Below are 13,177 nucleotides of genomic sequence, written 5' to 3'. Positions count from 1 at the left end.
TAATAGTTGAAAAACACTGAAACGCTTACTGCAATAGAGAACCAGCAGAACACACAGCAAACAAATGTGCTTCCTGCAACTGATGACAACTAGAATTAACACATTTTAGTGTAGTGACCCTAAATGTCTTCACAGTAGGTAATTCACAGTAAGACCTAGCCATGTTGTTGAAGTTCATACTCTGGCCACTTTTTAGTAACAGTGGGTTGAGAGGATCATTTACTACTAATTATTAAGGTAGGGTAGATGGGTCATTTCGAACCTTTTCATTCTCATGTAACATTGCCTGGTATGGGGTTTTATTTGACCTCCAATCTTAATCTGAGCAATGTCCCACCTTATCTTAATCTAAACATATCACACACCTTACATGTGTCATGTGCTTTACAAGTAGTAGTATATTTAGAATGCAATATCTTTAGTTACAGATGACCTAAAGGAAAATGAAAATCAATTAATGCTTGAACGCAAATTATACTATGCTGTTCCAAATAGAGAAAGCCCAGATTCCCATTTTCACAACAGAAGCTGGTTATGCTGACATATATTTCCTTTGGTCTGTAATTTTCTTGAAATTTAAGGCTCAGCCACAAGACATTCTGTTGAGTAATCTGTGAGTTACTAAAGCTGGAAAGAGTTCTTGCGCTTGGTTCTCCCACACAGAATTTGTTTCACAATCTACAGTCAGCACCAACAAAGTGAGCAATCGGTTACATGAGTATTTATCCAAAAATACAGAATAACAGCAATGCAGATAGTAACAAATCATTAAATTCTGCCACACAGATTTAATGTTTGATGAATATAAGACAATTATAATATATACTTATACTGTAAAATCATGTCGGGTACATGCAAAGTGCACCAAGACACCTCTTAACTGTTAAGAGTTCATGAGTTTAGAACACACAACATAAAACATATCTAACAGTAATGTGAAAAGACATTCTGGAGAAACACAGATAAATTCCAGAGCTTGCTTCCAGTTCAGGGCATTCACAGTGAAAGGTATAATAATTATACCTAATTATACCAATAATTCTAGAAATGAACATTTGAAAGACAGAGAAATATTGCCAACTATATAACCAATTACAAGTTTAATTTCTGTCATCATCTCTGAAGCATCACCAATGTAGACAGGCAGCATTGGACAGCTATACACTAAATTTCAAACTTTAATGTCAGCTCTGATATCTGAAGATATAATTGATGATGATGTGCCATGTTTTTTTTAAAAAAAACAATCACTCATAGCCTCAGATTTAAACATACCTTGGAATCTGCCAAGACAACAATTAAATGTTCCATACCGGAATATAAAATCAAAATCTTTCTGGCCATTATGCATTCTGGAACGCTGTTACACTGGGAAAATAGTTTTGCGTATTTACACCCATGCTAGAAATATAACCAGAACATGATAATAGACATACTGTACACACTATAAATACTGTGCAGTTAAAATAAGGCTAAAAGAAAAACTTGACAGTCCAAAATAATTTCTCACTGAATAAGAATGGGTTAGTACAGTCCCAATTTATCAGATCAGTTATTAAACCTCTGAAACCAATTAAATTAATTGATGGTATTGCAAAATTTGACAAATTCTAAATTAAGCACAAAATCGTGAACTTTGTGAAAGTACTGGACGCTTGCCGTTGTGGTCGCAAAACTCTGGTCTCGTCATGGGAAAAAGCAAGAATTCACACAAATTGTGATGTGAAGCATCCCTTCCTGCTCATTGTGAGTGAATAAAAACACATTGTGCTGCAGACGTTTCACCGCATAAATGTTGATCTGCATGCAGAGATACCAACGAAGTTGTATTTGTCTGCAAAACTGTCTCAAAGTCAATATTGCTATTGGATTAAAAACAAAGTATTCATAACCCTGCTTGTTTACAATGTAATAAGGCCAATTCATGTCTCTTGAAGTTACCTTGTTCTAAATTGCAGAATACGGCACTATGCATACAGTACCTGGAAATTTAGTCTATTCTGTGATGTACATTGGGGGGTTTTACACATTACTATGTACATTTTTCATTGAGGTTTGAAATGCATTCATCAATGCAGAAGCTTTCTAACACCTAAATATAAAAATAGCATTGCAGTTCCATAGGCTAAGGCTCTTGATTTATAACTGAAAGGTTAAGGGTTTAAATCCAGAGAGAATGTGCTATACCCTTGAGCAAGGTACTTAACTCAAGATTGCTCTAGCAGAGTGCCCTGCTGTACACATGGATACAAATGCTAACTCCTTTTTCCATAAAACTGTCAGCCAGCTAGATTATGAATAAAACTAGTATCTGAACTAGTATAAAATACTTTGCATAAAAAATTACCATTGACAGATCTTACAAGATGTGTAAAAATGTCTCTTAGGAGATAAATACAGTACAGTAGATGCACTGATAATATATAATTCTAATATGGCTGTCTTTTTCAGTTCAGACAATCTTTCAAACTTGGTCTCAGACTCAGAAACACTCTATCATCTCCTTAGAAGTAAAGTACTCATCTTCAGTAAGACTTTTGAAGTAATCTCCTTTAGAAGTACAAGAAATCAGCTTGAGCCTATTATTTTTTATTCTGAAAATACATTTTTTTTTATTAACGATGGATCTGAATCCATGACTAAGCTGTCGCTGGAATCCATCCAGACACTAGAACTTTTTAATTCCAACACTTAAAACCAAAATGGAGACAGCAGTGATCCTGTTTCCATGCTGAGTCACACTTTCATTGGATGGACTAATATACCCCCAGACATCTGGCATCATTATACAGTTGTTATCCTATGCAGTCAAAACTCCTTTCAGCTATGTGCTATCAGTTGCATTTCTGATTATTTTAGGAACCACATACTTGTTTGTGTAATACAACATGTAATTACATGAAAAATAAGATGGCTGTATTTTTGCCTATGGTCATTTTCTTCAACCTTTTTTTAAATATGAACTTTTTGACATTGGAAGGTAGGTACGTTTCTCCTAAAACACTTGGCTTCATCACCACATGTCCATGTTTAATCATTTTTGAAGCTTATTAAAAATCCTGAATTATCTGAAGTTGTTTAGATTAAATTAAACAATGAAAGAATTTCTGCATACGGGCCTGCATATGGTTTATTGTTGTTCTTAACTCTTCTTATTTTTACAGCTCTGATGAATGATGACATTTTATTCATAACAACGATGGATAGAATGTTTATGCATGGCAAGGATAGATTGTGACAAAGAACAGCAAGCTATTTAAAACGCAGTAGTTATTATTTTGAATGTATGTCTACTGTGTATCTCAGAGATTGCAGACTAGCAACCGAGTTCATTGGTGAATGTTTGCAGATGGAACATTCTTTATATTTGCAATGGAGTTTGAAACCTGCCAAATATAATTATGCCTCTAGCACAGAAGAGTTGGATACCTCTCATTTAAAGCAAACTTTCTCCACACTGTTTTCAGCAATGGTCAAACAATTAGTTGGATTTCTATCTAGAACTTAAGGTCTTCTACAAAAATAGACATAACTTCCAATTTTGTTTCTATTTTAACTGCAGATGACAGTTTTTTCACAAACCATAATTAATTGCTTTTCAATATTTGTGAAAAGTTCCATATAATACTCTTTAAGATGAAAGATGTAAGCTTTTATATTTGCAAATTAACCCACAACATTTGTCTTTTTGACTTTTGAAATGCTAAGCACAGAATTGGAAGGGATAGTGACCTGAGGAAACTTAAAAAAAAACTACAGCAGGAGTTCTTAACTCACTGTGAAGAACAAATGTAGAAAAACCTGGTCTCACTAAATTTTGACCCATTTTCCTCTTGGGCTATTACGATGGTCTTGCTCTGTAGGATGGTGGCTTGAAAAGGCATGGTCCACTTTTTATTTTAGTTGTTTATGGTGAAAAAACAAATTACTACAGCTATTATTTAAATTTGTATAACTTAAAGACTTAGCATTCTATATGTAATATAATATAGTAATAAATCAGTATTAGCTGGTTAAAAAATTGGTGTTGAATGCTATCTCTAAGAAAACTAGATAAAAAAGGTGACAAAAGCTTTGTATACAAGAGTCCAGTTGATGGTAGCCTTATTAAAGTCCATCTTCGACTTGTCCAAATGTCTTCTTTTCAGCACTACTAAATCTTGCTGGGTAAAAGCAAAATGCTACTGGGTGACCTCTTTCTGGCACTTTCTGACTGAATAGGTTGCATTACTGGAAAAATGAGCAGTACAGTAGTATGCATGGGAGTTGAGAAGCTGCGTTTCAAACTGTGTTTTTTGTCTCCCTGAAGATCAAAGCCAAAAGAGCTCTGTGAAGCTCAATTGCTCTCCCATTATCTCACTTGTAATATCAGCCCCCAACTGAAGCCCTACCTAAAGAGCCTAAAACTGTAAGAGTAATGTAGTACATTGTGAAGAGATCAAATCCCCTTACAGAAAGCATTTCATGGCAGCTGGGATATGAACAGCCCCCGCCTCCTTCCCCAACAACGGACAAGTGCCTTATTCTCCCAGGCCTGAGAACCAGAAGCCACTTTCTGTCTTACCCCACTTCTCTTTTTCCTTCTTTCTTTTTTGCATCGTGTTTCTAGATGACAGGAACATGATAAACAGCCAAACCTCCAGCACTTCAATGGGTTTCTGACAAAAGAGGCATTGTGATTGACAGCTGGTTCCACTCAAAGGGAAGAGACCCCCTTTCCTTCCTCTTTGGGATGTCTCTGGACAAGAGGGATGAAACCTTAGACTTTAAAAGCATCTCCCATTACAGACCTGAACACCTAGCAGGTAAACACCTTCCTGCTCGGCTGCCATACAGAGATCTGAAACTAATACCCACAGTGTAAGCTGATCATAGTGGAAAATGCACATACTGTAAAGCTCAGCTGGGCTGATGTAATTTATGTGGTGGGAGCAGGTCTGAGACTGGATAGTCCAGTCAGATTTGTTTAAACTTCATCTCCATTCGCCAGCCAGCGACCCTTGTTTTATTATTCAGTAAAGACAGACTGACTACTGAACATTTTTTTCTGTTTCCTGGAGCTTTCATCGAGTGCCAGACATTTTTATATCCATATCTTTCTGATTTGAGCTGGAAGAGTAAAGAGACTGAAATCAATTGCAAACAGACCTCTTAGAAGCACCAAAAAGATATTAGAAAAGCGTCAATGAAACATATGACCACCAGGGGGTACCAAAGGAAAGTCCCATCAGTCACAATTATAGTGAGGATCTGGTTGTGTGGCGCGTTGATACAGCAGAATGATCTCGGATGTCTTATTTTTTACAGAGTACTTTATTACAGTAGAACACTTCACTAAAGTGATGGCTGATATTTATAAGTTACTTTAAAGTAATTTTATTTACTACCTAAATGACATTACAGCATAACCCTAATTCTCATGATGACTAAAACCAGAGTCACACTTAAATGAACGTCAGCCTTCTGGATTATTTTTTATTACTCTGTCACAAGATAGGGGATAGATTTGGCTTGTTATACCATGAAAATTTGATTTCACAGACATGTTGCAAAGAGGGAAGAAAACACGGCTCATTTAGCTTATTTCTGGCATTTAAAATGTAGAATCCAAGCCTTGTGATCTTTTTTAATAAGGCATATCATTATTTAACCAACCCTGAAACTTCATCTCCAAGAGCAAGATGTCATGGTTGTCTTAGCAGTGTCTTCATGTCCAATTGGAAAATGGAGTTTGAGGTGAGGGGCTTTTTTCATAACAAAATTACATCAAAAACATACAAAATAACTGCCTATTTATTTTTATTAAATCTTGAAAATAAAACAAACACTATGCTGCATTTTATAATTTCCCTCGGAAGCTGCCAATTGCTACGAAGAATCAGGTTTTTTAAGTTTGTAGTTTCAGCTCAACATGTAAATTAAACGTTTTAGTCTGATTAGCATCCGAGGATGACACAGAATTTGTTTTTCTGAATAAAGAGCTGTAAATTAAGAAAATATTTGAGATAAGAATGGTCTTACAATTACAAAGCTTTAAACTGCATATCTTCAGTGTGACTTCATGAGATCATCTTATTGCCACATGACAAAATGTTTCTTAATTCAAACAAACATGATTCATTCTGAGCTTTAAAGGGTTTAAAGAGCTGTTCTTGCTCCATCACACTGATCTAAGTATAAATGCAGTGATTGTGATGTGGTTACTTTAAACTGATTGTATTTCTATTTACTGACAGCTCCTAACTGCATTAAGAGGCATTTTCCACAGTTCTACTTTTACTTGTTTCATTGTTCAGGAGAGTTTTGATTCAACCCTGCGGCACATCCATGATTCAATGAAGTCATATTTGAAATACCCTTGATATTATAATAAAGACAGATATAAATTTATGGCAAGCCAATTATCATACAAAAATTAAATCAGCCTTAAAAGTAGAGATAAAGTAAAAAAACACCGAAGGCACTAACAAAGCTCTTCATAATTGTTGTAAGAACAGAAGGAAGATTACAAACAAGAGAGAGCATTGGGCTCATCTAGCTTGTCTGGTCCTAGAAGTTAATTGATGTGCAGATCTCATCCAGCTGTTTCTTGAAAAAAGCCAGGTTACTGGCTTCCACAAAATGACCGAGAATGTTATTTCACACAATCACAACTGTTTGTGTAAAAACCTATCCACTGTTCTCATGTTATAAATGCAGTTGTTTATAGTTTCAAGTTATAGTTAGGTTCTCTGGTTTGTGTTCTACTGCTGTGTTTCGGTTTTTAGCTACGAGAAGGAGAACATACATTATTCCAAGGAAAACAGGATATGCATGCTCACACATTAAGGCCCTCTAAAGTACAGAAAATAATGTGTTACTTTTTGCTTTGGTGCTGATTCATCTCTGTGCTGAGAAAATGAACCCCCTCCCCTTAATTTTAAGTAACAAAATTTCCATTTGAATGATGAACACTCAGCACTATGCATCTGCAATAGGAGCCCACAAAAATACAAGAATAAAGGGAGTAAGCTTTGATCTTTGGAAGAAAGGTGAGAAGCATGGAGAAAGAAAATCATACACCGTCTCGGTTTTTTGATAGCCCCAACTCATGCACACCACCACAAAGAGAACCGTAATTAACGGAAACCAAATAGCTTGATACAAATACCCCCTCCCCCACATGAGCAAAGAAACTGAACTGGTTGAATAACAGGGCTGGGAAAACCCTCAGCACCTGCTGGTTGTGGAATAATGAAACGTATATTAAATAGACAATATCAAGGCAGGGCTGTCCTTGTGTATCCTGTGATGCTACTGAAATAAAGCTGGCTTAAGAAAGAGCAATCATAAAAATCTTTTTCTTTTTGCAAGATTACAAAAAATTCTCGAGTGATTCCACAAAGTTTTGGACTGGGCCAAGCTAAAGCCCAGAACTTCAAAACATAAAAATATGTACAGTCAACATCATTGTAGCTGTATTACAAGTGTAGTTGATTTAGAAGGCTGTTGTTCCAGAAAGCACAAGGGTTATTAATTCATACTTTTAAGCATTCCTTTAAAAAAATAACATTTTGATAAACATGACTTCATAATACTTTCAAATTAAAAACCTACTACTTTTACAAAACAGGTTTATATACTGCAGATCCATTTCAAAACTGGCCTGACTATGCCTATCTAGTCAAAGTCCCTGGTAGCTAAGACAGCAGTTAAAATTCAGAAAGAATGGTATTAAATTCTTCACTATGACATTGTTCATCAAGAAAAAACAAAATCAAAAGCAACAATATGCGAGGCCTTAAAGTAGCAGAAACTATTAATACAGATGTTGTCCATCACAAGTGAGGCCTTATAGATCTATGAAGCCACAAGGAGTCATGTTTACTGCTTCCTCGACAGTATTCTAAGCTCTTTTATTGCCTCAACATGACAATCAGTAAAAATAGCAGGTAGAAAACAGGTGCAAGGAACACTGATCTCAGTGTAATTATAAACATCGACTAAGACAGATACAAGTCCTACCTGTTTCTACACGAAACAAGTACTAGATAATAGACTACAACTTAAGATAATATTTTTAAAATCTTATAATAAAAAAGTCAGAATAAAAGCAAAATATGATATAGTTTCTCTTCTGTCATAAATATTCCCTAACATATCAAAAATTAAAATTAACCAAATAAACATTTACTAAATGCACCAATCGTGTATCGTTCAGAATTCAATTGCATTCTGTGAAAAACAAAGGGCTGTGATTTGGTGTGTAAATAAAACACTGAAATCAGAAAAAAAGTGAATCAATGCACTCAAGGCTCTTTCTGTTTACACTAGCTCTGCCCTTTAAGTACAGCTTCCCTGCCAATCCAGTAATGGATGGCCCAGCAGAGAGGCGTCCATCTTAAACTTGTGTGATAAAGATTTGGAACGAACTGCCTTGACAACCAGATATAGGTTGTTTTTTTCCCCACACATCTTTGCATGTTGCACATATACACAAAAAGCCTGATACTGTTATATCTACTTTTGGAGAAACAACTGAACACTTGATCATCGTGGAAATAAGGGTTTTTTTTTGTTCAGGAAATTGCTTTGTGATTACAAAAGTAATGTCTTATTCCTTTTAGCATAAGTACAGACTTTATGGTAATGTATTCACCATTATTTTTTAGTATGTGATGCACAGTATTTAGGTACAGAAACAAGAAGGGACTTTAAGGATATAAGATTCTGATACATGAATGCCATTCTTGTCACAAAGTATTAAGCCAAAAATGCTGGCAATGTATTCTTCATCATGTAACTATTTTTAAAGGGTCTACATTTATTACACAGCTCAATGACCATTACAAAACACCAACAAGTATAAAAATACAGAATGTTTTATGTTTTTACAACTTAGTGCACCTGCTTCTTTGTAACTATCAAACTACGAGGCGCACAGTCACAACAAGACGTTTCAGTTTATGAATAGAATTTGGTGTCGCACAAGCATCCTAATACAACATTATACAATAATGTCTATCTATGGATCTATGTTTTTTTCTTAACACAGCTGCTGATACAGATTGCTGAGTGAAAGACATAATTTAGTGAGAAAGTCGCTAGTGAATTCAGACAGAGCCCAGTAACAGATGCCAGAGCCCTGGCTTTTAAAGAGGAAGTGTAAGCAAATTCTTTTAGCTACGATACCAGCCTAATTGCTTGCCCCAGAAATAATTGGAGGGCTAATTCATGAACTGTCAAAGGTGATCCAGCCCACCTTGTGTTCTTCATTTAAACTTCATGCTCCCCCACCAACTCCCCCTTTCCTCAGCTACATGCTCTCTGCATTCCCCAATGAACCATGACATGTATCTCAAAAGGAGTCTGTCTCATTCAACACAATGCTTTCATGCAGACGGCTTTGTTCACGGAGAAATAAAATACAAAAACTGGCTGACCCAGGGGTGCCATTCAATCTGTGAAGGCTCTGCCCAAATCTCTTCCTATAATCATACTCAAAACTCAATCAATCAGTGACCTGAAAGGTACAACAAAGTAAGCCATGAATTCTCATTCTTGAGTCCATGTTTCTCAAGATCACTATCACTATTTTAAAAGGGGAGGATGGAAGTAATGTTTTCTTTAACTTGGTTTCAGATGACTGGGCTAGGCTTATCAGTTGTGAAGAAAGTGAACTTTTCTAAAAGCCTACTTCTATTGATTATTCCGTGAAGTTTAGCATAGCAACACCAGACAATTACATTTACTTTTATTTAAATAAATCCAACACTCGCTCCTGACTGGACAACAGATTCCAGGCATGTAGTTATGTACATTTTGAGGGAAAGAATCTGATCTTCTATTTGTCTTGTTGATTTGTTGTTTTTTTTTTACCCCTGAGAAGATTAATGTTCATTACTGCACTTCAGTAACAGAAAAGAAAAAAAACTGCTTTGACTACCACTGGGACATTAGCCAATGTACATTTGTAAATCACTCTGAAACTGTATAAATATTTAGAGGGCACTTTAAGTGGAAGAAGGCTTCTCAAACTTTGAGTAAACTGCTTTAAGATATATGTGTACTCAGTATCCTTTCAAATGGCTTCGTTCAACATTAACATCAAATGACGTCAACAATTTTTGTTCAATATCAAAAATTGGAGAAAAAAAACTTAGGAATTACTAACAATAACAACTCTTTCCCTGTCAAAGAGCCCCTAATTTTACAACTGAAGTTTAGGTCACTGGACTCCAGATTCCTTTTTAATTAGAAATATGTGGAGGGAGTTTAATGAGATAAAGAGTCTCTGCTCCTGGTAATATTCCCATCATGCAGAGGTAATGATTCCACTTACCGGAAGAAAAACATGTACAGAGAGGCAGTCAGGCAAAACAACAGCACCTGTGCATACATAAAAAAAGAAGAAAAAACATACATGAAAAAAGCTGAAATGTTATACATAATGTCAACAGAATTCACAACAATTGCTGAAATAATCAGATTTTCATTCGCTATGTATTCACTGCGGTGAATAATGAATCTGAAAGGGACATTACACCCCCAGATCGGCATTAAATTCCCCTACATTAGGGGACTGATGTTTTGCCACAGCTGGGGAAATATGTTTTTACCCACACACTTAAATAACTTAAATATATATTATATTTAATGTGTATATACTGTGCATGGCTCAAGCAAAATACTACACAATGGCATGTTTAGTAATAGTAAATCAACTCTCCAAAATACTTCACAAGATTTAGCCACAGAGATTACAACAGTGCAGCCAGGTCTTCTCAGTGTACTGTGTTATGCAACAGACGCCTAATGCCAGGGACCCCTAAGAGTCATGACAGTTGGTATAGTATATGTTCCCCTGCTACGTTGCTTGAGGCAACATAATACCTGGCCAATGTGTCTATTTTGACAGCATCAAGACAAGCTCTCTATAAGAGGCATTCTCTAACAGTATGATAGGAGGGATTATAGGTATGTAAATACTGTATATAAGGAACATCTTTCAGGTTTATGGTGTGCTTTAAAGAACCTCCAGCCACTATGAATTAGCTAAATTAAAAGGCAGAATAAGAAATCTTTTCCCCCCTCAGTGTTATGGAACACAAAAAATGTTAATGCATTAATATTATACATGCAAACAATACACACAAATACAGTATAAACATAAGGTGTTGGTCTTACACAATGACTGTGGACTGCTGTAAAGATATACTCGAAATTACATCCAACTACATACTAGTATTGCACAACATCATAGTTTGTTATAAATACATTTTTCTCCTCTACAAAATGTGATGTTATCTCACTAAAAAAAGCTATATTTTTTCCAGATATCACCTGGCCATGTGCCATAGTGCTCACACCTAAACCTCAGCAGCTGTTAAATGCCATACATGCCATTAACACTTCATTGCCAATAAGCCCCACAGGCACCACTAACAGACAGGATCAAAATCGTTCCAAAAAACAAGTTAGGAGAAAACAGGCAATTATTCTGACACAAATTTTAGCAATTTTCAATGACCAGGACAGTGATTACATCTGACATATGTCAAATATGTTTAAACAACAATGTACTACATTGTGGAATCACCAATTGCTTACTAATACCAAGGAATGTACTATATTTTATGCTCTATTAACATTGTCTACATGAATACATTTCAGGTCATGCTGCAAAACAGTATTCTTTTTGATTTTACAAAATCAAATTTTGATTTGTGAATTTGCAAATGGGTAATACAATGACCCAGATTTAAATTGTGTCAATGTCATTCTGTAACACAAAGATCTGCTATATTGAGTAAGAAAATAGCAGGTCAATTCGAATTCTATTACTATAATATTCCCAGTCACTACAGTGAAGGTTGCAGTCCCAACTGATTATTGTATGTTACTTTGTATACATATCTGTATACTCTGTGTGTATAATAATGAAAAATAAGGCATCATTATGGAAGATGACCCTGTGTCAAGTCAGTGGTCGCCTTAGCAATAATGTTTGCAGTTTTATCATTTCCACTTCAACTTCTATTTATATTTATCTCATTTTAAGAGACAGTATCCAAGTTGGTAAACCATTCTGCCTAATAAAAGTCCGATATTTTAAAGATATGCCTTTGTGCATTTCAGTTGAATTGAGACAGACAACCACACCACATTCCTTCACCTATAAATGGCATAAATAAAAAGATCTGCAGACTATGTTATACATAGCGATTGTTTTTTTTTATTTTGTAATAAAAAACAGACATTTTGAAATAGTGTTTTGTGTCAGTACATTAATCGGAAATTACAGAACCAAGCAGAAATGAAATGAACGGGCATCTGTCATTAAGGAAAGGTCACACTTGCTGTGTAAATACCAGGGCTGTCTCCTCCCTCACAAGTGAAAAAAAAGAGGACAAGGCAGAACTCAGCTTAGCAGAACAACCAAACAACTTCCCACTGTGAGGGTGATTGGAAATGAAGTGGAGTCACGCAGTCAGCTGCAATCCCTCAACTCCCAGCAATTTGGACACTTTCCCTCCAGCCTTTCCTCACTAGGCCTTTCAAGAAAAATTAGTCACACAGCCAGAAGGACAAGATTCATGCCGAGAACGGCCGTCCTATAGCCGCTTGACCACTTTCGACCTCTTCACACACTAAGTGAAACTCATTACTCATGCAAAAGCATTTTTTGATACCTTAAAACAATATACATATTCCCCATGTTGTAAATCATGTGTAGATAAGAGTAAAGGATAGATGAGAAAAAGAATAATTCTTCAGTGTTTATTGTGGCAGTCTATCAATTTGGTCTTGTATTCTTTGAAAATAAAGATGTATGTATATACAAAATACATTAATATATACAGTAATACAGTTATATAACATTAATATAAAAACCTTTGCTTTTAGTGTTTGGTAAATAGAAATAGAACTTAAATATCACAAACTAAATGTTTCTGTGAACATTATACAGTACATTAAAAATTTGTTTTCTGAAATTAACAGAATTAATCATGTTACAATTTAAAAAAATAAGGTACAAAAAGGAACATACTAGAGTATGGGTGTAGATTTGGCTCACATCCATTCCAACTTATTTTCTTGCAATAAGTACAAGTTGAAATGGAGATCTATTTATGCAAGACCACTAAGTTCTACATAGCAAAATGATGTAAAAAAGCAGTATTGTTTTCAGATTTTA

General features: G+C 35.4%; 1 protein-coding gene across 1 annotated transcript in view; it reads right to left on the bottom strand.

The window, feature by feature from the left end:
- tmem135 (transmembrane protein 135) overlaps positions 1-13,177 on the bottom strand; it is a 79,463-nt gene that overhangs the window by 19,658 nt on the left and 46,628 nt on the right. The window contains exon 6 of the mRNA XM_088639219.1: positions 10,322-10,368. Within this exon, the coding sequence (XP_088495345.1) occupies positions 10,322-10,368 (47 nt within the window). The remainder of the gene's footprint in view (positions 1-10,321; positions 10,369-13,177) is intronic.

The sequence above is a fragment of the Lepisosteus platostomus genome, chromosome 7 (genome assembly GCF_059453375.1).
Source record: "Lepisosteus platostomus isolate fLepPlt1 chromosome 7, fLepPlt1.hap1, whole genome shotgun sequence".
Lineage (NCBI taxonomy): Eukaryota > Metazoa > Chordata > Actinopteri > Semionotiformes > Lepisosteidae > Lepisosteus > Lepisosteus platostomus.
Note: the sequence above shows the minus strand (reverse complement) of the source record. Positions and strands in the feature narration are given on the sequence as shown.